The sequence below is a fragment of the Mastomys coucha genome, unplaced genomic scaffold, assembly GCF_008632895.1.
Source record: "Mastomys coucha isolate ucsf_1 unplaced genomic scaffold, UCSF_Mcou_1 pScaffold22, whole genome shotgun sequence".
NCBI classification, from domain to species: Eukaryota; Metazoa; Chordata; class Mammalia; order Rodentia; family Muridae; genus Mastomys; species Mastomys coucha.
The window spans coordinates 265,695,789-265,720,010 of NW_022196905.1; the positions used below are offsets into that span (position 1 = coordinate 265,695,789).

Here is a 24,222-nt window from a genome sequence, read left to right on the forward strand (position 1 = left end):
CCCACAGGCATTTAAATAGGCTCAAAAATCATGCAAATTAACTGTCAAACTGAACTTACTGTATTGTGTGGGACAAACTCAGGTCAACAGCTACTCTCTTGAAGTTTGCCATTCTTTGAAGCCAAAGGTAACATTTATTTAGGGACCACATCTTCTAAGTAAGACAGAAAGCAGCTTCAGTCACTTCTCTAGACTTGGTCCACGTTGTGATTAAACATCTTAGAGTTTGCTTATCACTCACTCCCTGTGGAGCTGGGGTGTGTGTCAGTGCCTAAGTTATGAGGCAACCTTAGCAGCCAGGGAATAGCCTATCTAGAACAGCCTTCCCTCTGAGCATTCGGACTGTATTTTTTTCAGAGGGTTTTAGGTTGCTTAGATTGAGGAATTTTCAAGAAACAGATGTATTTGAACTGCGGTGTTAAGTCCTGCTTATTTAAACAAGTGGGTCACCAAGAGACTTTAAGGTAAATAGTGGCCTCAAAAGGAAGTACCAGGGCGTCCACGCGTCTCCAACTTCTCTTGGGAGCAGCCAATTAATCTCGGCTACAGAACAGCGCCTCCCGGCCTTGCACTGGAGCCAGGCACTTAGGATAGAAACCCTGCCTTGTCGCGGGCAGAGAGAGAAGAGAGAGAGAGAGACCTGGCCTGGAGCTTCCCATCTTCGCCAGCGCGACTCGGTGGCTCTCGGGCTCTAAATTGCTTTCTCCCAGGAAGGGGATTCAAAGTCACAAAGAAAGGAAGAGGACCTCACTGGAGCCCTCTGGGGGCGTGGGTGGAGTGTCCCGGAGTGGGCCTCCCACCGCGGCCAAAGGCAAGTGGGCTGGAGGAGGACGGGCCCTGCCCCGCGCTGGCCGGAGCACAGCGCCCCGGGCTGCGACGCGCGTCGCCGTGCGGTGAACGGAGCGGTCGGGCAGCGGCGGAGGCCTCGGGGCGCCCCGCCCTGCGCCTCCTTCTGCCGCCTGCGCGCGGTGCTGTGCGCCCAGCCCGTCGCTGCTCCTCCTCCCTGCCTCGCCGTCCCTTCCTCAGAGTCCCGACTGAGTGCGAGCGCCACACGGCCCCGGGCCGCCGCCGAGCGCGCCAAGACGCCGAGACGCCGAACAGGTGGCCGGAGGCTGCAGGCGCCCGGGCGGGGACAGGCGAGGCCAGGCGAAGGCGGCCGGGCTGGACATGGTAGCCTGGCAGCTCTGTGCGGCCGCCTGCTCGCGCCCCTAGCCGCCGGCGCGCCGGCGCAGCGGCCCCACCGCGCCCCTGCGTACAGTCTCCCGGCCCAGCGCCGCTCCGGCCACGGACAGCGAGGGACGGCGGCATGAAAGTGACCGTGTGCTTCGGGAGGACCCGGGTGGTCGTGCCGTGCGGAGATGGCCGCATGAAAGTTTTCAGCCTCATCCAGCAGGCGGTGACCCGCTACCGGAAGGCCGTGGCCAAGGTGAGTGGCCTGGGGCGCGCGGCGGGGAGCGGACGGGGGGAAAAAGGCGCGGGGATCAATATGGCGCTTCCTGGAGACGGAGGAGGGAGACCGGGAGGCGGGGAAAGGGAAAGTGCGGCAGCCGGGCGGCCTCGCCGGCGCCCCCGGCTCGGACCCGCGGCCGTAAAGTTCTCGGCGCGCTCCGGCCGGGCCGCGATCGCCACCCGCACGGTCCCTGGACGCTGTCTGGGTCCTCCGGGCTTAGGAGTGGGCGGCCCGGTGCCCAGAGCCCGCACGGGCCGAGGCAGAGTGCGGCACGCGGGAGGCGCGGCGCTGCCTGGCGGGGCGCCTCTGCCCGGCCGTCCGCGGGCCCTGACAATCCAGCTCCAGGCCTCTCCCGGAGCAGGCCTGTCCCGGAGGGTTGCCCACGGAACTTTGGGGAGTGTGGAAAGAGTTGAGCGATTTGGTACACGCGGGAGCCGCAGCCCGGCTGTGGACCTTCTGTGTTCTTGCGGGATCTCCGGGTCGAGCGGGCAGCCCTGGTTGGGTCGGCCAGGCTCGTGGGCTAAGGTGGGGGTGATGGAGTGGCTCCGGTGCTCGGCTCCTTAAAACACCTCATCATAGACTCGCTCATGGAGTCAGAACTCCCTCAGGATCTCTACCCTTACCTAGCTGGATGTGCTCCAGTGAGGAGCCAGGGCTTCACTGGGCCCGGGGTCGGACTAGCCTCGATTTCTCTGCTTTCCTCATGGAGAACATTGTCTCCATTAAACTGCATTCCTCCATAATAGGTCAGAAGTGGAAGGGCGTTTTGTAGGTTGTTTTACCCTCTGTGTTTGACAACAGCCCACGCTGAAGTTTCGTTCTAGCACCTGAGGATATTTCCTTTGTATGAGAGTGGAATGTGTTCCCTTTGGTATTTCCCGGTCTGTTGTCTGTTCAGTGGCCTGCCTTCTGTTACTTCGGAACAAGCGAGAGGAGAAGGTGGCTTTGTTTGCCTATGTCGCCGAATGCTCATGGGTCACCCTCCATTTTTCGCTGAAATTAAGAAAGGGCAAAATGGTTACACCGCTGTTTTGTTTTTAGTCTGTGTTGGAAAAAAAATAACACAAGATTGCCCCTTTAAGGAAACTTTGGGGGATGGTTGGGAATCTGGTACAGGGATAGGAGAAGCTGGGTTTAACAGCTGTAAGTGTTCTTCCAGTTGGTCGAACTCATTGAAAAATCAAACAACGTTAGTGGAAATTGGGCACCTGTTTATCTTGTAAAGCTGACAAGAGAGGAAATCCTCTGTAACTTCACACTTAAGTGTTTTAAGCATCGTTTCTGACTGACAGTTGGCGATTTCAGATTGTAAAGGAAAAGCAGGTTGTCTTTGTACTCTGCAGACAAACATCACTAGTTGTGAAAGAAAAGAAAAATGGCAGTAACATATGTAGGATATAGAAGTGTGCCTACTTCCAGAGCAGAGAGCATGGCGATGCTGAGCTCTTGCTTGGCCGACTTTGTAAAACTAGCCATGTTTCATTCTAGCGCACCCTGGGCAATGGTCAGGTTACCTGTTGGGAAATACACTGGTAACTGTTGGACTGACTTAACTATTAATTTTTCCATAGGAATTAAACATTTATCATTTCAAGTCACATTAAGTACTTATTGTGCTGTGGGTGCTGGGCACCTAAGGGATCCCTAGGCTTCTTTGTTCATGATGATAGGTTGTGAGAATCTGAGACAAGATTCTTGTGCTCCCTCAGGTGAGGACTGCTGTGGTGTTTGCTGTGGGGAGATGTTGTCCCTGGGATGATAGAAGGACAGAGTTGAGGGCCCTTGCTGGTAGATGTGGACTGTTGTTCACTCTGAGCAGTGGCTGCTCTACAGCAAAGGAGGGGGGGTGAAAAGGTCCCAGGAAGAGTTGGAAGTCTGAGTGACTGATAGCTGGAGAAGACCAGGTGGAAGATGTGAAGGATGGATTGTGACATTGGAGTAACAGTTAAGACAGTCAAGGATGATTTACTGCTTCTAAAAAAACTCAGTTTAGGAGATTGCGTGTGTGTGTGTGTGTGTGTGTGTGTGTGTGTGTGTGTGTGTAATTTTCTCTCCATGTGTGTTCAGAAGCCAGAAATCATTGCTGAGTGTCTTTCTCAGTCTCTCTATACTTTCAAAAGAAAGATTTGAGATGAAATCTTACAGAAGCAGTCAGGGCTCCATAAACCTCTCTCTGAAAGAGATAGATTTTGCAGTATTTGGAGTTTAACCGTTGGATCATAAGACTTTTGACTCATCAGTGTTCAAAGGGCTGGGCTTATGACACATAGCTTTACTCCCTGAACTTGGAGGCAGAGGCGGGTGAATCTCTGTGAGTTCAAGGCCAACCACATCTGCAGAGTGGGCTCCAGGCCACACAAAGCTACATAGTAAGAACCTCTCTCAAACAAAACAAAACAAAACAAAACAAAACAACAACAAAAAACCCCACAAATAAGTCAAAACCCCAAACCAAAGAAAAGGAGGGCTGACTCAGCAGCTAAGAGCACTTTGCTCTTCCAGAAGACCTGGGTTGGATTCCCAGCCCCTACATCATAGTTCACGACCATCTGAAACTCCAGTCTCAGGGGATCTAATGCCCTTCTGGTCTCAGCAAGCACTGCACACATGTAGTACACATATGTGCACCCAAAACATCCACACACATAAAATAGACAGTTGAACTTAAAAGTGTTTAAAGGTTTAAGGGAGCTACTTCATCTACCTGTTGTTTTCCCTCTTGGATGGTTAGGTAATGACTGAGATTAATCTTTCACACTTCTCACACCCTATATAAGATGATCAGGGAGCAAACACATCAACATTGTTAGTATTGCAACTTATTTTCTCTTATTTCTTCTGCTTAATAAAACGGGATAGATCCTGTATAAAGAACTGGGTACCAGGTAATAGTAAAATCTTGCTTAGGTTGCTAGGTGACACGAGACATGATGAGCTCCCACTTTATGGGAAGAATGTGGGCAGGCAAACCATGTTCAATGTATGAAAAACCCATGAAGCAAAAGAAAAAAAGAAGGAAAAGAGCTGGGATTTAAAAACCAAATCAAATCAAATCCAAACAAACAAACAGAAAGCACCCAGCTGAGCTTTCTGTGCACTAAGCACTTTGTGGTATGGTGGGGCTAATTTTCTGATACTCTGTTTACGTTATTTGAGCTGTTTTCTCTGTAGGTTGAATAAATCAATTTCTGGCCAGCAAAATGCCATGTCTTAGTGCTAGAAATATCCTTAAGAAGCCAGTGTTTGATGGCTTACCCTTAGCCATATATAATGTACATATTTTTCACTAGTGTGAAAACGTTTTTGTAGTCATGAGGTGAAATGGCTGTCTGGCCTCCTTTTTTACCTATTATCATCAAGACCCTGGTTTAGTAGATGCTGTGCTAGATATTAAGGAACAGGTTACATGGATGTTTCTACTGAGTGTGTCTGATTGGAGGACCATTTGTGTCTCTATGTGTGTTCTCTGAGCCTTATCATTTCTGGTGCAATCAGAACCTTAGGGTTTATTTATTTATTTATTTATTTATTTTTTTGTGGTTTTTTGAGACAGGGTTTCTCTGTGTAGCCCTGGGTGTCCTAGAGCTCACTCTGTAGACCAGGCTGGCCTTGAACTCAGAAATCCACCTGCCTCTGCCTCCCAAGTGCTGGGATTAAAGGCATGTGCCACCACTGCTCAGCCAGAACCTTAGTTTTAAGTATGGGGTTTATTGAAGGGAAGCTGTGCACTAAATGTCAAGCTCTGGGACTTCACAGCAGGAGCCACCATTATGCAGTGATGGGTATCATGTAGTCATTAGGTTTTGCACTGGGCTTGGTGGGAAGGATGCCTAGCTGTGTTTAGGGCCCTGTTTTCTAACTGAATAGTTGAGTGACCCCAGAAAGCACCTGCCTTGCTGTGTGGGAAAGTTCTGGATCCTCAGTTCTGTGGCAAAGTAAGAAGAGTGTGTGAACCTGGCGAGTGTATTGGCATCCTAAAAGTATGAGGGAAGGCATTGTGGGAACAGAAACATTGGGGTTTTGGAAGGCCTATGTTTGGATCAAGCTGTGGAAGACAGGAAATGCCAGGGAGAGATTCTGAGATGTCATATGGTTTGGTAGCAGAAGAGACAGGATAAGTTGCTGATTGGCTGAGTTTGGCTTAGTTGGAAAGAAAAGCTCCTGTAGTCAGGAGAAGGGGTTGAAGACAAGATGAGAGAATGTGGGCTGCAAGGCCTTGGTTCACCTCCCTTCTCCTTATAGATCTGTCTTGTGGGAAAGTGTTGGAAACCTGGCTGCATTAGCTGTTAACATCAGGCAAGCTAATCCTCCAGAGCCTCAGGTTCCTCCTTTTCCTTTCAGGATTAAAATGAGCATTAAGCAGTGGTGAATATGAATTATTTGGAACTAGATCTGGATCGTAGAAGCTGCTCAGTAAAGATCGTATCACTGGTGCACTTCATCCTGGGAGTACTCTTGACTTTTCTCCATCCCATAGTTCCTGCTTGGCTTTTCTTCTTTTGCTTAGACTATAATTTAGTTGAAGAATAGGTTAACTTAAAACCTGCTTATGCAATGGTTCAGTCAGAAGGGCAGATTGATTCATTGAGTGTAGTGGGCAGAGAATTCCAAAGCTGTTCTAAGTGTTTCAGATGGGTTGGCCTGGCCTCTGCTTCTCAAACCAGTCTCTTAAGAGTAACTTAGTAGCAATTTGTTGTTTAAAATACAGTTTAAAGACGAGGGGAGGCGGTGGGGCATACCCATAATTCTGTTACCTAAGCACTGGGAGGGAGGAGCAGGAGGATAGGTCACAAGTTCCAGGCCAGCTTGGTCTGCATAGTGAATTCCAGGCTAGTCAGTGAGTGTCTCAAAGAAACAAAAATAAATAAACAAAACAACTTATGGACAGGAACTTGTAAAAAAAAAAAACTACTTTCTTTGGAATATTGCTAATTACTAAATTTATGAATCATGGTTTTTAGGAAATACCTGTTGGTTTGGTATGGAGTGTGTGTGTGACATAGAGAAGGAGGGAGGGAGGGAGGGAGGGAGAGAGGGAGAGAGGGAGAGAGGGAGAGAGAGAGAGAGAGAGAGAGAGAGAGAGAGAGAGAGAGAGAGAGAGAGAGAGAGAGAGAGAGAGAGAGAGAGAGAGAGAGAGAGAATAAATGCATGGCAACATCTTGCCACACAGTTGCAAAGTTTCTAGACACTTGATAGAAGTCACATTGTGGCAGTGATTGAGAAAAGATACAGGCAAGAATTTTAAAAATAAACTAGTGAAGTGTAAGGCATTTTATTTGCAACATTTTCTGTCTTTCAAAGAGGAAAAAGAAACATAGTTATAAGGCTGGTTTCAAAGTTCAGCTCCCAATGCCCTCCGCTCTCAGGTAAGGGGCAGCATTTCTGTAGTGATGATCTCTTGTTCTCCTGAGTCCTCTACTTCAGACTCCATACCTCAGACTTTCCTGTATTTACCAGCCTCCTCTCCCATCTATCCTGCTGCCTTTATCTAGAATGATCCCTCTCTTTGCAGGCTTCCACTGACCTTCAGCTCAGGCCAGCCGTGTCTGGTAGTGTGCTGTGTGTACCTGGCTGCTTCAGGCTCTCTTTTCTTAGTGCTTCTCCTGAGGCCTTCCTGTAGTTCTTATACTTTTAGAACTCAAAAGGTAGGCAGAATAGGGCTGTGATTCTCTTCCAGGTGAGATGGCTGATGCTAGTGCCTTGCTTGCCAGTCTCACTTGTTCAGCAGATGTCGTCTATCAGACAGCCATCATGAAGGGTGAGTGAGTGATGTTGTGAATTAAAACATCAGCACACAAGTGCCACACAGGAAGGACCCTTCTGAGAAGACACTGATTCCCACTTGCTAGTTAGAAGGGCCTTATGGCTTGTGTGTTTTGTTGTGTAGCACAAGTAGTGTATAATCAGAATTAAGGCTTAGAGAGCTTGGAGTGCCTAGAAGATTCTCCTTTGTGTCAGCTATTTTCAAGGAGTTCAGTTTGTCTGTGAGACCAAGCAGAGCTTAGTCCTGGGGTTTGCACTGGGTCAGATTCAAGGCATGTGGCCAAAGCAGTGTGGGAATCTGGCCCTGACTATACTTAGGCTCGGTCTAGTGCCTCCATTTCTTTCAGTGTGAATCCTTGGTGCTGGGCCAGAAGTGAGTGCAAGTGTTTAGGAATTGAGATTCACAGAATGAATCTGGCTGAGGAGAAGCACTGCTTGGCTTATGGTGATTCTAATTCCTCATGGATGAATTACTTGTTGGAGGTAATGTTTAAAGTCCCATATGGACCATTAACCCAAAAACAGATCCTCCACCTGTCCTGGGAGGTTTTTACCTTCCTGTGGCGTTGGGGATGGCAAACATTCAACAGATGACACACACGTTATACTCTCTCTCCTTTCGGGGTTGGAAATGAGAGGAAATGGGGGGAAATTAGGGCAGTAGGTTCTTTCCATAGGTTATTTTCCACTGGGTGGAGTTGGCATTTTAGGCACACACAGCACCCTCCCTCCTAAGTAGTCATTAATTCTATATTCCTATCTGGACCTAGGTCAATAGCAGTAGAACGTGTGGTCCATATGTTAAATCATTTTGGTGGTTTTTTTTTTTTTTTTTTTTCTGTTTAACACAGAAAATAGAAAATCAATTCTTTTTGTTATTTTGTTTTGATTTTCTTTTTTTCTTTTTTCTTTCTTTTTTTTTTTTTGAGTCCTTGTTTTACTGTGTGGTTCAGGGTGCCTCAAACTTGTGATGATCCTCATGCCTTTGGGTACAGTTGTGTACTGCCATGCCTTGCTAGAAAGTCTTTTCCTTCCTTCCTTCCTTCTATCCTTTTTACCTTCTTTTTTTTTTCTGTTTCTTTTTAGATAGGGTCTGTCTATGAAGCTCTGGCTGCCTTGAAACCACAGAGAACACACAGAGATGCCCCTGCCTCTGCCTTCTAACTGCTGTCTTCTAAGTGGTGGAATTAAAGGCCTGTGTCACCAGGCCTGACCATAGAGAATCAAATTCTAATGAAAATAAATTTATTGTTTTGTGACTAAAGCACCAAAGTGTCTGATTCTCCCCCTTCCCCCTTATTATTATTCCTTTCAAACTTTGTTTGGAAAGATTCTGTGGAGATGCGTTTCTTCTTTGGGGCTCTGCTTCTTTATGTCTGGCCTTCCATCTTTTAGTGATTTATACCATTAGGCGATGCTCAGGATGCAGCTAATTTGGCTTACCCAACCTATTCAAGAACAGCCTTGTGTTCGTTCTCCATTACTGCATAGAATCAGGTTTGGGGAGGCACACCTGAAATCCCTTTGCTCTTGAGTTGGGGGCAGGTGGGTCAGAAGTTCAGGATCATTCTCTGAAACACTGCAAGTTCAATATAGCAAGCTTGGGGCCTCTCTCAGCCAAATGGGGTGGGTCAAAGCAAACAAAAGCCAACACTCTTGCCTTTTCTCCCTTCTCTGTCTATAAGCTTCACGTTCGCATATCCTAAAATAGTGTTAAGTTCTTCTCTTAAGTTCTTTGATATGTAAATAAGAGAAGTGAAACATTTGTATACAAACTTAGGCATAAATATTCATAGAGGCATTATTCATAATGACACCAATAGCCCCAGCTGACAAATTTTTGGGCTTAGGGCGAAGAGGATACACAGAGTGACTGAGAAGTGGTTTATTTCTTTATAAAGATTTTAAATTATTTTTGTTGTTGTTTTTGTTATCATTATTACTTGTTTTTCAAGAGAGTTTCTCTGTATAGCCCTTGCTATCCTGGAACTCTCTGTGTAGACCAGGCTGGCCTCAAACTCAGAGATCCTCCTGTTTCTGCCCCCTTATTGCTGGGATTACAAGTGTGTGCCACAACTGCCCAGCATATTTTTGTTACTTTTCTAAAGGTTGATATATTTTATGTGTATGAGTATTTGCCTGTGTATATGTACATACACTATGTGTGTGCCTGGTATTGATCCCTTGAAATGGAGTTACAGAAGGTTGTGAACTGCAATACAAGTTCTGAGAAAGGAACCCAGGTCTTCAAGAGCAGCGAGTACTCTTAACCATGGAGCCATTTCTGCAGTGCAAAGATTTTTTTTTTATATTTGTCTATGTATGTATGAGTCTGTATATATGCCATGAGTGTGCAGGTACTCATGGGGAGGCCAGAAAAGGGCTTTGGGTTGCTTGGAGCTGGAGTTATAGGTGGTTGTGAAATGCCATATATGAATTCTGGGAATCAAACTTGGGTCCTCTAGGAGAGTAGCAAATGCTCTTAACCACTGAGCCATCTCTCTACCCCTGTTATTTCTTTTATGAGTGATTAAATAGTCTAAATGTAGGCGGTTATAATGGCTGTACAACTACAAATATACTAAAAATCATCCCTTTTTACTGTGTGTGTTTGTATATGTATGTGTGTGTTTGTATGTATGTATATTTGTGTGTTTGTGTGTTTGTATGTATGTATGTATGTTTGTGTGTGTGAGTGTGTGTATGTATGTTTGTGTGTGTGAGTGTGTGTTTGTGTGTGTGTGTGTGAGTGAGTGTGTGTGTGTGTGTGTGTGTGTGTGTGTGAGTGAGTGTGGAGGTTGGTATAGATGTTAGTATAGAGTGCCTTCAGTTGTACTCTACCAGGGTCCCTTGATGAACCTGAAGGTCACTGAACTGGCTCCACCAGGGTCCTCAGGGTTACAGCTGTGTTAGCAAGCTCTGCTTTCACTTGGGTATTAGGCATGGACTGACTGAGTGCCTCATGCATGTATAGCAAGCACTTAACTGTCTACGCTATCTTTCTAACCCCAATTGTGTACTTTAAATGGGTGAATTTTATGGTTTATGATTGTATCTCAATAAAGATGTTAAAAATAGATTACATAAGCCAGTATAAATGAGATTCCATTTTTTAGCTATTTATAGTTCTGAGAGTCCCATAAAACATGTCTTTGTGTGTCAGAGATAACCAAATACCCCAATTGAAAATGATTTTTAGAGATTTTTTGAGTACAGTGCGATAAATTAATCCTACTTCTCTTAGTCTGTGTAGTCTGTTCTGCTGTCCGTCCAGGAAGCTCTGCATCCCATGCACTTTGTTGCCATACCCCCCCAAAGGCTTCCCAGCACTTCACAAATTCCATCAGCTCTTTCTCCCAGCTCCCCACCCGCCTTTGCTGAATGGCAAATGGCATTTGACTGAGATGGAAGAGCTTTATGTGAGTTTGTTTTGGACTCTCAGTGGCTCCCCACTCTCTGCTCATCTCACTATGTGTGAAGGCTGGGCAGCTCCAGTTACAGCCCCTAAGCTCCAGCAGCATTTCTAGTCTGCAGGGCTGCTCCTGGGTTACTAGGGAAGTGTGACATGCATGGGCTTTGCCAGGGAGCAGACAGGGCACTGGATCTCATTCCACTCACCATTGCTGGAAGTCTGTTGCCTCCCTTGGAACACATGCTATTGGGAGTCAGGGTAACTGTGGTTTAGGGTGTCCTCCGAACTCACTATTTCATGATGTGTGTCTTCAAAGGTGAGTCTCTTGTGCAGAGGTGACTTCCTCGGACTGCCTGCTTTTTTTAAAATTTAATTTAATATTTGCTTCTGCCTGGTGCTGATGGGTGCTGCATGTATTCGTATGTGTATACATATACAGATGCAATACTCGCATTGTATGTAACTATAAGTGGTTTTAGCAATGTCATAATGGTCCTGATCCTCACTTTTTTTTTTTTGGTTTTTGGTTTTTGGTTTTTTTCGAGACAGAGTTTCTCTGTGTAGCCTTGGCTGTCCTGGAACTCACTCTGTAGACCAGGCTGGCCTCGAACTCAGAAATCCGCCTGCCTCTGCCTCCCAAGTGCTGGGATTAAAGGCATGCGCCACCACTGCCAGGCTCTGATCCTCACTCTTCGTTCTCTCTAGTCTGATATTGGAAAGAGCTAAGTTTTGGATATGTGTTTTTTTTTTTTCCTGCTTGTGTTCATTTTACATCTTTTTAGAATAGAAAAATAGAGTATATTACAGGCACTGTGGTTCAAAAAAGGTCCCTTTTTAAGATTGCCTGTACTAAAAATTAATGTTTCTGTATAAGTAACAAAATAACTCACTGTTCATCCTGCAAAATGAAAATTGCCAGCTCGCCAAAACGTGGAGGCCTTAACAGATGAAAATGACAAAGCAGAAAGTGTTCATTTTGCGTAGGTGCCTGACATAAGGATAGGCTTTGTGTTTTACCTTTTTATGTTTAAAATAAATGGAAATTGGCAGCCCCTGCATGTGTGCCTTCTAATTTTCATTTCTAAGTCCAATATCAAGCCTATTTTTTAATGTAAGTTCTTTTCCCGGCAACATTTTCTTGCAGTACAAAGGCATTTCAGATGTATAATTTATAATTCTGAAGCCCATCGTGCAGTGTCATTGTGAGCGATGGCTAGCAGATTCCTGCTCAGCAGGTTATCTATCCTTCAGCAAAGAGCGCTCTCACTGCAGAGAGGAGAGCTGAGAGCACAGATTATGGGTTCCTGGCCGAGTGTCATGCAGGATGTGACTAACCACTAAGTTCACCGAAGATAGATGTAGGATTTGAAATCTTCACCACTTGCTTCAAGTTCCAGAAAAATCCAGTGAGAGTGCAGCATGTGGTCTGCTCGCCATAGTAGCAGTTGGACCTGGAAGCTGGGCCTCCCCAGCACTCAAGTCTGTGAAGAAAACACTTAATTACAAAGGCATATCCTAAGAGGTTTTAAATTTTTCTTCAAGGAAATGTAGAAGGCTAATTAACCACTGAGCATTCTGTGATGTTAGTTTTATTGTTCATGTTTTATGGTTTACTGATGACAACTGAGATGTCTGCAAAAACATAGGTAGCTGGAACTGGCAAGTCTAGTGGGAGGTGGCTTCCCTTGTTAAGCGCAGACACATCGGGGTGACAAGTGACTGAGAACGGTGTTGGGTATTTAATGGTCCCTATCTTATTGTGTTGTTATTAGGGAGCAAAGAGGATGATTTATTTATTTTATTTATTACTTCTGGTGTTGTTGATGGAGTGATTGTGTGTTGGGCATTGAGTCCAGTACCATACTAGGTAGGCGATTAGTAAGCCGCATCCCAAACAGAGAAAGGCACTGTGAGCCATTGATGGGGTTGATGTTACCAATAACTGTTGTTCAGTTTTGCTAAGATGGTCACTGGTGAGTAAGGACGTGGCTAGTTCATAAGTCAACTCATTTTTGCTTGATTTATTATAATCAAGTATTGTTTTTCAAGATGGTCTGCTAAGGTATCACTTTTTCTTTTAGGAGTTTTATGGAAATGCAAATTTTGGTATATAAGTCATTGGAAAAGGAGAAAACAATTCTAGATCAACAGTGTACAGATTTCCCAATAGGTGTGACAGATCTGGGATGATTTTCCTGCTCACTGATCTTTCCTGGCTTTTGTTTTTGTTTTTGCATGAAGTGGCTCTGTATAGGGCACAGTGGCTTATGCACTTGTGTGCTGTGCTTATGTGCAATGCCTAACCTCTGCTACAAAGTTTCACTTCTTGCCCTATGCTGGATTTTTCATTAATCCTCGCTGTTTTCTACAGCAGTAGAAGCTGCCATGCTGTGATATTAAAGGATGATGATTAATATTTTGTCCAAGGTAGCTTTCTACGGTAAAACACTGACCAACCAGAAACAACTTGGGGGGAGAGGGTTTATTTTCAGTTTACAACTTGCAGCCCTATAGTAGTAATTTTATAGGGGGATAAGGGTCCTGTCTTACTCTAGCTGATAAAGCTACCAAATAAAGGACATACAAACATGGTATTTTTTTTTTTTAATAATAAACTCTTGGCACTGTGTTGGGCAGGTTTTGAGATATTCTAAGCTACGTCCCAGCCATAAGCCCATGTTACTTGCCAGCTGAGTCTTGCTCTGTTTGCTCTGCTCCATGTGTGTCATCAGGGTGATTTTCTCTTGGCCACATGCTCATGGTCCATCCTCATGGTCCATCCTGCCTCATGGGCACCTCCTCCTCCTTCTACCTTTTTCCTACTCAATCTCAAGTTCTGCCTTCCTCATTCTCCTGTGCAGTCACAGGCTCTATTCTTATCCAATCAGAGATTATTGGGGAGCATTAATTAGAGCACACAGGTCAGTACAATGCCCATGCCCAGACTGCAACCTGATCTTGGGGTACAGAACTCAGCATCTATATACAAAGTGCACATGACCAACCTCAACATATCCCCTCATTAGGAGGAGTTCACCTATAGAAGCTATACTAAGCTTTCTTCACATGTTCGATCTTCAAAAGTTCCGGAAAAGTCAGGAACATAGACAGGACAAGGTCAGGGCTCACTCAGGCCCTAAGCAGCTACACTTCCTTGTGCCTGACCTCAGTGGGACAGGCAGGATCAGCAGCAGGGTCTGTCAGACTGAAGGGATCTCTGGCTCTGGCTCACTCAAGAGGCCAGAACTGGAGCAGAAACCCCAGAGGAGTATAGCTTAGGCTCCTTCATGCCTTGCTCAACTTGTTTTCTTACACAATACAAGACCACCTGCCCAGGGCAGGCACCCGCCCACACAGGGCTGGGCCCTTCCACATTAATCATTAATCAAGAAAATGTCCCACAGACATGCCAACAAACCAATCTGATGCAAGCAGCTCCTAGTCCCAGGTGACTGTAGTTTATGTCAACTTGATAAAAACTAGTCATGTACATTGATTTGCTATATTTGAATTATTTATTTCTTTATTTTCCCAGTGGGTTGCAGCACTTTGCTAGTCCAGTCTCCCCCTTCAGCTTCTTTAGGTATGGACTCTTAATATCACGTCATGTTGGGGAACATCTTGCTGCTTCTGCTCACGATATAGGCTCTCCTTGCAACCTGTTCTGTCTCCAATTCTGACTGACTGCTCAGCCTCTGCTTTCCTTGAGTGCATTGGCAATAGTATGGTGGCCTGCTTAGGGAGTCCTTCTTTCTGGGTACCCAGAAAATTCTTAATATACAGCCTGTGATGGTTTGTTCTCTACTGAGCTTATGCAGGGGTTCAATACCCACTGTGGAGAGTAAAGACCTCAGTGTTCAGAGGCAGGGCCTTCAGGGAAGGATTATAGAAGGCCCTCGACATCAGAGTAGAAGCATGAGTGGATGGCTGGTTCTCCTTATTTGATATTTTAAAGACAGAGTCTAATGAAGTCCAGGCTGGTCTCAAAGTGCCTGCTTAGTTGAGGGTGTCTTTGGATTTCTGGTCTTCCTGCCAGAACCTCCTTAGCGCTTGGATTGCTACCACACTGGATTATCAGTGTTAGGATTGGAGCCTCGCTCCCCGAGAGTGCTGTGCAGGCAGCCTACCAACTGAGCTTCATTCCAAGTCTCTTGGAACATTTTGAAAGGCATCAAGTCTGTATCTTCACTTAAAAAATGTTAAAGTCGGAACTGTGAGTGTCATTTATTTGTAATATGCACAAGGCTTCTAAAGATCTACTGGATTCCTTAACTAATGAGTTCTGAGACGATTCTGGGGAATGGAAGTCACCTGTGCTGTAAATGGAATGGGAAAGGAGACATTTTGTGACTGCTGTAACTAAGCCTTTATTATATAACTCAATTGCCTATGACCTCCTTTTGCTCTTCTGTGAGCCTCAGGCAGGTGATTTTTGGACAGCCCAATCGGCATATAGGAACACAGAACATCTTTTGCTCGTATAGTCGTTGTGAAGGCGGGGAGATTGACGCACCTTTTAATACTAAGTTCAGCCAACGGCACCCACTGACAATCACCTCTTGACTTCACCCAAGAATTGACCTATTTATCTCATGAGAAATAGGGAGCGGTATCTTGAGGGTGTGGTGGGTTTTGTGCAGAGCAGGGGGTGTTAGGTTAGACTTACAAAATGAAGGGCACATGGCTTTGTGTTCAACAGACCCATCTCTTCCCATCTATCCACTCTGGAGCGCAGTACTAGCTCCTGCCTCTGAGGACCTTATAGGCTCTAGTAATGAAAATAGTGCTTCCTTCTGTCCTCAGACGTACTTAGGAAGTTGCTAAGCAGCGATTAGATAATAAAGCCACTCAGCCGGGCATTGTTATGCTCTCTCCATTTTAGTTCATGTTTATAAACATTGTTGCACAGAAAGTATATTGAAGTTTAAAGCTCTAGCTTTATTTATTTATTTTTTTAAAGAGAGTCCCCCAGATGGAATCTATGTATTCCCCATCTTTGTTTTTGTGCTTTGCTAAGACAATGATGAACAGTGCTTTCAAAAATATCCTAGAGCACTCACACTATTTGAGAGATGCAATAGTATAAACTGGGCATGGCGAGACATGCCTGTCCCAGCATTTGGGAGGCAGAGGCAGGAGGATTACTACATGTGTAAGGCCAGCCTAATCTACATAGTGAGTTCCAGGCCTGATGAGGCTGTATAATGAGACCTTGTCTCAAGAGAATGACTTTTTGAAAGACAACCTGTAGAGAAGTAACTGGAGGGCTTTTAGACAGATTGTAATCCATGTCGATAAGAGTGGTTTTGGTTCCTTTCCCCCACTAACGGGAAGCTGCTGTCATGAATTCAGGGTGTTGATATCATCTCTGCTCTTGATGGAACAAAGCTCCTATGGTCAGATGGAAAGCTCTCACCAGAGTGCTGTATTGGGGCATGAGTTACTTGCCTGTTAGCCTGGGGAGTTGTTGAGAGAGGGCATTTCATAGTCATACTCAGCCTATTTCTCAGGACCAGTTTGTTTCAAGGGTGTTTCAGAGAAGTGGATCAGACCCTGTAGAGAGGCCAGGAAGCAGCAGTGATTGTGCTCATTGTCAGGAGTGGTGGTAATTGTGTTACATGTTAATGTTACGGCTGCATGGCTTACCTGTGTGTGTGCTCACCCTTCAGAGGGTTCTTGGTGATGAAATCCTGACATCTCTTGTGAGGAATCTTGGACTCAGGCAAGCAGAGTTTGAGAGGCTGCGTACTGATGGATGTTTGGCTCTCTCAAGAACAGTTCTCATGTTGTGAAGCTTGCACTGTCTTCGTCTCTCTCTACATAGGACACACTGTGTGGCCACACGCTATAGGTTACTGCAGCTCTACAGAATTCCCCCAGAAGAGCATGTTCTTGTCTGTCTTTTAAGTTTACTCAAATGACTTATGGGTTCAGGTGCCCTTTTGCTCCTGAGGAACAGTTGGCTGTCAAAGCCACTGGTTACTTAGCTATGAACTCTGGGCCAACAGAAGTCTCATTGCTTAGAAATACAGCATCTTGACCCTCTGTTTCAGAGTCTGCATTTACACAGATTGACAAGTGGTGCCAGAAGAGTTAGAGCTCAACCATTGGACTGTAGGAACCCTGAAAGGATTTTGAAGATCACTGCCTGGGTTGTCTGAGTCAGGACTGGGTGCCAACAGTGCTACAAAGCTCATGTGGGTTCCTGTGTAACCAAGTTGACAGGCTGCAGATCTCTCATGTAATTGGATCTTGGGATGTGGGGTCCAAGCTGCCTTTTGCTGGGTGTTAGATTGTCCAGTGCACCAATGGGAAGTGTTAGCCAGGGGGCTCAAGGGCTGGTTTCTCAGTGGCAAGTTGCCCACAGTGCATTGTCCTATCTGTCTTTCCAAGTCATTACATTTTTCTGCCTGATGTTTTGTTGGTTTTTATTTGTGGAAATAGTTGATAGCATATGTATTAAATACTCTGATTGTAAGTATATTTAAAATCATAGTAATCACCACCTGCATTAGTCATGAGCCCTGCAGTTCAGAGCCTGATCATATGTGAAATGAGTCTTCATACGCCGCCAATAGAGCAAACCAGCCCATACTGTTGGCAGAAAGAGCTGCAGAACTCTACAGATGCTTCATGAGGGTGGCTGCAAGGGTGAGCCCCCACACCAGAGGGGTGGGAGGAAGGCCAGAAGGGAAGGAACATAACAAGCCAAATAAAAGAGAACCTAGAGGAGGATATGCCAGCCTGGGAGACAAGTGTAAAGGAAACTCTGGCCAATGCTATGCAGCAGAAATCTCCCCAACATTCCAGTCAGTACCCACCATTCACACAAGCACTTCAAGATAGGAAGGTCAGTGGCATAGTTCTCAGCAGTCCAGAGTGTTCTAAGTCATCCTCTGTACACTGCTTACTAGTGAAGGATGAATTCACCACATCTCTGCAAGAACTTGAAGGGTACTGCAGATAGATCACTTACCTCACAGCAACTGCTCAGATAAAGATGCCACATAAAGCCAAGCTATTATTATCTCTCCCTAGCATGTAGCCTGGGAAAACTGTCAGGTTGTTGGCTCATGAAATATGTAAACAGGCTACTTATATTGGTCAGCTTCAAACACACAGGGCATATACTTTACAACCCTTGCCTAGATCAAAACAAGGGCAAGTTTAAAACATGCCACATCTCAATTAAAAGGTTGTTCAGTTCTGTATTCAGTATGTACATGCACATATGCATATGCTTCTCCATGTTTGAGGAGGAGCCTCTTGTAATTAAGCCTGAAAGGCCAGCCAGGGGTATGCTTCACATACAGCACGGAGTTGGTGACATGTTACATGTATGTGCTGTTGTATTCCTGGAAGAAATGTTTGAATTAAATCTGTTGCTTGAATCATTAATTCATTATCATAATTATTTTTTGATGTTGGGAATTGAACCTAGGGCTTTTATGCATACTACGTATACTATTGTACCATAAGCAAGCTAGATCTCCCTCCCCCCCCTCCGTCCCTTCCTCTCTTATTTCTTCCCTATCTCCCTCCTTCCCTTCCTCCTCCCCTTCTTGATAATTGCCAAAAGCCTATGGACTGTATTTTGTAACCTCCAGCCCCACTCCATATTGAAACATAGCCTCCTGGAGCGAGGAAGCTAAGGAAACTTAACAAATTAGAAGTGTTAGAAAGTGCTGGGCTGTGGTGGCGCATGCCTTTAATCCCAGCACTTGGGAGGCAGAGGCAGGTGGATTTCTGAGTTCGAGGCCAGCCTGGTCTACAGAGTGAGTTCCAAGACAGCCAGGGCTATACAGAGAAACCCTGTCTCAAAAAACAACAAAAAAACAAAAACAACAACAACAACAACAACAAAAACCAAAAAAAAGAAATGTCAGAAAGTTAGAAGACCCACAAGGCTTCTCCCCTTGTGAGTCTCTCCTACAGAAACTGTCAACAGTTTGGTGGAGGTGAGGAGACTCTTCAGTAGAGTTGCCTACAAGCTGTGCAGTGAGCTCCCAGGTTGTCACTCTCCTGACTTGTCACCCATGCTTTGATGGGTCTTTTGGTGATGCAGCTGCTTTTCAGTTGCTTGTGCTCTTTAAGTTACCTTCATAAACTTAGTGGTTCACCAACCTAGACTTGGTTGTAATCATGTCTTTGGTCTGTTGCCAGTGCCCTGTCTGTGATGAATAAATATTTGTTCATGCCTCTCCAGAAAAGTCTCACAATGGAAACTGTACAAGCAGGAAGGACAGTAAGGAGTTCTCACGTACCAGCCACAGCATTTTGGTGCCCGTGAGCTCTTGAGTTAGAGGAGGCACCATGTAGCCACCGGTGCCTTAAGAATGTGCCATGGATGTGTGACTGTGCTGACCTACCTCCACAGGTAGCCTGTCTCATTTCTTCCCATGGAGACCACAGGATTGCTTTTGTATACTAGCCTATAAGCAGAGCTGACCTCTACTTTTGGGGCCCAGAGGTGGCTCACCATCTTCACCATCTTCGCTGTGCTGCCCCTAAAATCATGTTTTGCATTTCTCACCTCAGTAGAGGACTATGCATTTAGGTGGGTATGCCTGTGGCTTGTGTTGTTTTCTTAAAGTGGGAGCTCTTCTTTATTTTGTGATGCTATCTATCCAAAGGTATATGTCCATATGTATACCGGTTAGTGTTTGCATATCTGTGTGTCTGTGTACCCATGTATGCATGTGTGTACGTGTGCATTGTAGGGGCTCTGATGGTTGTGAACCGCCATGTTATTACCAGTCCATTCCCCACTGCTGACGGACTTGTTTTATAGTCACAGGCTTTCAAGTGTCTCTGAGGTAATCATTGACTCTGTTGTGTAATTCTGTGGGTTACAGAATGTAGTCAGTTTTTGTATGACTCATAAATCATACAAAATCAAAAAAATCAAATTGAAATACTTAGATTTTCCTGGAATATGTGTGTGGATGTGCACATGTGTGCACATGTGTGTGTGCATGTCTGTGTATGTGTGTGTCTTTGTGCGTGTGTTTGTGTGTATGAGTGTGCATGTGTGCATGAGTGTGTGTACATGAGTGTCTTCATATGAGTATGTGTGTGCACGTGTGTGCACGAGTGTGTGTTCATGTGTGGGTGTGTGTATGAGTGTATGTGTGTGTGTGTCTGCATGTATGCATGTGTGAGTGTGTGTATGAGTGTGTGTGAGTGTGTGTGTGAGGTTTGCAACAGAACTTTCCAACTTTTCCATTGTTTGTTGTTAACTCTGTTGTAACTCCTCACCCTGCTTCATCTGAAAGAACGCATACTCTTTCCCTTCTCTGATGCCTGTGTTCTTTGCTGTGGCCACTGTGATGTAGGATTTCTGGCTGTGATAGCGGTGAGTAGGGTATTGATATCAGGATGAGGACAGGATCCATAGCTGAGGTTGGAGGCTACACAGCCTAGGTTTCCATCCTCTGGTTTTGAATTGGTGCTCTGTGCTGTTGGTGGTGGAAAGATGCCAGCATCTCCTTCTCCCTTGTTTATCAAGCATTATTACTGTGCAAGCCTCCTCAGGGACCTGGCTGATTGGTAAATTAGTGCTGGCAAAGAAGTGGAAGACAACACAGAAGTGGTGTTTTCTTTAAACAAATGCACTCTACAATTTGTTTTATTGGATTTTGTAGTTTGAATGAGAATTCTATTTTATTATGGTGTAGAAGTGGGTGGAAGCCCACACTGGATTTCAGGCCTCAGAGCTCATTGATGCTGCCTTTGAGAACATGTGCATCTTTAATAAGCAAATAGTTTCCAGATTCATTGGTAGCTATGTGGGACTATGACAAGTTTTGATGCAGCCCGTAGCTGCACATTTCACCTTCGGCATTATCAATTTAGCATTCTAGAGCTCAGGATTGTACCAAAGGCACTGATGTGAGCAACCATACTAGCACTTTTGAAGAAAATATTATTATTAATTATTTCATGTGTGCATGTATGTGCACCATGTGTGAGTACCATGTGTATGCAGTAGCCTGAAGAAGTCAGGAGAAAGCATTGGATACTCTAGAACTGTAATTATAGGTGATTGGGAGCCACTATGTGGATGCTAGGAATCAAACCTGGGTCCTCTGCAAAACCAGCCAGTGCTCTTAACTACTGAGTCACCTCTTCAGCCCCTGTATTCTCATAATAAAGGAAAGCTATATTGCATGAAATTAGGACATCCAGATAATTTTAAGAGTACAACAAAGCATGAATACCCCTACCACTTAGGTAATTTGAAGTTTCAGACACTGCATCCTTTTGTCTGTCTGTGGGCTTCTGTGTAGATACCTGAGGTTTGTATGTTTGTGGGTATGTGTAGGATGCTAGGGTTAAAACCCCCGGCTCTGTACTTGCTCAACATTCCTCCATTCATTTATATTCCCAGCCGTACACACAATTATTAAAATAATTGATGGCACAACGCCTGTGTAAGTCTTTCAACTTAGTCTCCTTAACACATTAGCATTTTGTCCACATCCTTTAATATTTTTCAGGAAAAAATTAAAAGACTGTGTAACTTTTCACTGTGTAGTACCAAAAATTGTTACCTGTTATTGGAAATTTAGTTTATTTCCTATTTTTTACAATACACATGATGTACATGTCCACTTGCCTGGTGCATGCGTATGTGTGTGTCTGTGTGTATTTGCTTAATTTGTGTGTGGGGATTGGAGGGCTATTTTCAGTTGTGTCTCCCCTCTGACCATTTTTCTCCAGGGATGGAGCATAACAAGGTTTTCAGGCTTGTGTCACAAGTGCTGATATCCACTAATCCATCTCACTGATGCAGATGTTTCCACTTTTTTTTTTTTTTTTGGTTTTCCGAGACAGGGTTTCTCTGTATAGCCCTGGCTGTCCTGGAACTCACTATGTAGACCAGGCTGACCTCGAACTCAGAAATCCACCTGCCTCTGCCTCCCAAGTGCTGGGATTAAAGGGTACGCCACCACCGCCCTGCTCGATGTTTTCACATTTTGTCCTGAGAGCTGGACAAGTGCTTGGAATGCTGATGCAGAGGGATGGTTGGTTTGAGGCCAGCCTGCATGACATAGCAAGTTTCAGACTACTTTGAATATACATATGTGTGTGTGTGTGTGTGTGTGTGTGTGTGTGTGTATAAAATCAAGAATATAGAGAACTTGTCTCAGAAAGCAAAACCAAGCCTAAACAAAACCAAAAATGTTCCCTAGTTCAGGTTATTTAAAGTTTCCAAGGTAGGATTACAGAGTAGGAACTTTCAGGGTCCCTTTCTGTGTCTTTATGGGTGGATGGTAGCCTAGCTATATCAGTGCACAGTGGCTTGCCTGCAAGGGTAGCTGCATTCTCCCTCGGCTTGGGCACTACTGGGTGGCCAGTGATAGTCCTACCACTACCAGGATGCAGAGTTCCCAACCAACACCCTAGGCATCATTGATGCTGACTTCCTGAAGGTTGAATGAGAGGTAGCGTGAGCCTTTCCTCATCTAAAGTTTGCTTCTGTACTGTCAGCTTCTTGTGGTCATCATCTGAAAATCTTAAGTGGAAAAGTTCAGGGCTGAGAATGTGGTAGAATGTCAGCAGAGAGCTTCCTTGGCACTTGAGAGGTCCTGGCTTCCTCCCCCACATCACATACCTGGTGTGGTTATACACGCCTGTATTCCTACCACTAGGGGTGTGGAGGGTGAAGAATCAGAAGTTCAAAGTCATCCTCCTTGGCTATAAAGGAGAATTTGAGATCAGCCTGGGGTGTATGAGTGCCTGTCTCAAAGCCAAAGCCAAAATCAACAACCTTTGATTGATACCCTCATAAGTAAACAGTTAAGTTCTGAGTTGCATATTGTTCTGAGGAAGCATGATGAAATCCTCCTGCATCCCTTTGCTAAGTGCTGGAGTGATAGGCATATGCTACCGTGCTGGGGTCTGGTGTGAGTATTTAGATGAATTTAGATACCTTTTCTTTTTTAAAAAGAATGATGCATTGCAACCATATTGATGTTTGACCTGTCTAGGTTAGAGATGCTGATGCCTTTCCTTTGAACTTTGCGTGTCGGTTTTAGAGAACAATAAAATAAACCTATATTTGGATATATATACATATATATACATATGTATATATATGTATGTATATATATGTATATATATATGTATATATATGAAAGGATTTTTTTTGTAAAGAAGAGAATTTATTTGGAAAGTAGGGTATAAAAAGCATGATTCTAACACTTATTTAGAATATTAACAAATTAAAAAAGTTAGAAACTACAGAAAAGGTAAACACCCAAACCCAGCTTACAGCAACACAGCACAAACAAATGGACCCCAAATTCTTTCATGCAAGTAAACATTAAGGGAATGTTTACAGAGTAGGGCACAACAAATATTTTTTAAATTTACATTAAGAAACTGAACATAAATAGAAAAATAAATTACATCATTTACAAGAAGTGTTTTATAGATTACAATGGGCTATAACTTAATTTTGTTATGCATAAAGTTTGTAGTTCATCATATGTTTTTACATAAGATTTAATATTAGAAGAATCTAAACATAAACAAAGCTTGAACCTGACAGGAATGATGCAACCAACAGAGAGTGAGGCAACTTGCTCTGAACTGACGTGTGAGGAAAGGAAGCCTTAAGCTGGGACAAAAAACACTTAGGAATGACTTCATCAGGACTTGCAGAATTAACAAGAACGCCTTTCACTTCAGTTAAAATGCCAGGAGTTCACTTAACTCAACCACAGTGGATAAAAGTGACAAAGTATTTGAACCTCACTCACTGCGGGGTCCAGGGATTACAGGCAGGAATGGGACGCTACAGCATGAGCGTTAGATTTTATAAAATTATTTTTCCTTCTAAATGCTGTAAACTCTAAGGGTTCATTCAGAGAAAAACTGGCCAATTTCTAAATGGCTTATTAGCAGGGTTAATTAAGTACTGAGTGAGCCACTGTGACATCCCGATGACACCCAGTTATATGAAAGGGTTTTAAGTGCAGATGTATATATTGCAAAGGATCCTAAATCTAACTTTCTGGGGTTTTGGAAGACCTGCAGTATATGGCAAGTGTTAGGAATGGTGATCAGTCTCCTCAGACTGGAAGGCATTCTTCATTTCTTCTTCATCCCCACATGTGGTAAGGTCTCTATGGATACAGTTACTTTCATCTGTCCTTTATAAAGTCCTTTGTCCACCTTTGTGGTAGTAGTAGTCGTCATGAAGCCATTCAAAGTATGAGAGGACTTGGCAGTTAATTCCCCGATAACCCACACGTGACTTCACTTACAGGGTCCCTTCTGCTGTAAATGTTTGAATTCACTGAGGGATTTTTCTTTCATTGGGCTGTTCCAGAAGCATCATGGCAACCTAGAGCAGGATGGTGGGTCCAAGCTCTACTAAAACATAGCAGTGGCAGCCACCTTTGCTTTAGGTGACTTGCCTGGGGACCCTGAATTGGCGCTGTGCCTGTTACTCTGAACGTTAGCATTATGCAGGGTCCCAGGGGAAGCTGGAAGGAAAGGTAAACTGTCAGGGTATGTATTTGATGTGTAATTTCATTGATCTACCTCTGCCTATTGACAGCATTTCACTAATTGATAGTGTAACTGC

At 44.5% G+C, this 24,222-nt stretch overlaps 1 protein-coding gene across 18 annotated transcripts in view; it reads left to right on the forward strand.

The window, feature by feature from the left end:
• The first annotated feature begins 603 nt into the window (after window positions 1–603).
• Window positions 604–24,222, forward strand: part of Pard3 (par-3 family cell polarity regulator) — a 555,587-nt gene continuing 531,968 nt past the window's right edge. For 4 of the 18 annotated variants that reach the window (XM_031341861.1, XM_031341864.1, XM_031341869.1 and 1 more), the window contains exon 1: window positions 852–1,426. In XM_031341861.1, coding sequence (XP_031197721.1) covers window positions 1,307–1,426 — 120 coding nt within the window. In that variant the 5' untranslated portion in view covers window positions 852–1,306. Of the gene's footprint in view, window positions 1,427–24,222 lie in introns of all 18 variants that reach the window. The other 14 variants (XM_031341867.1, XM_031341876.1, XM_031341877.1 and 11 more) reach the window with 8 other exon arrangements.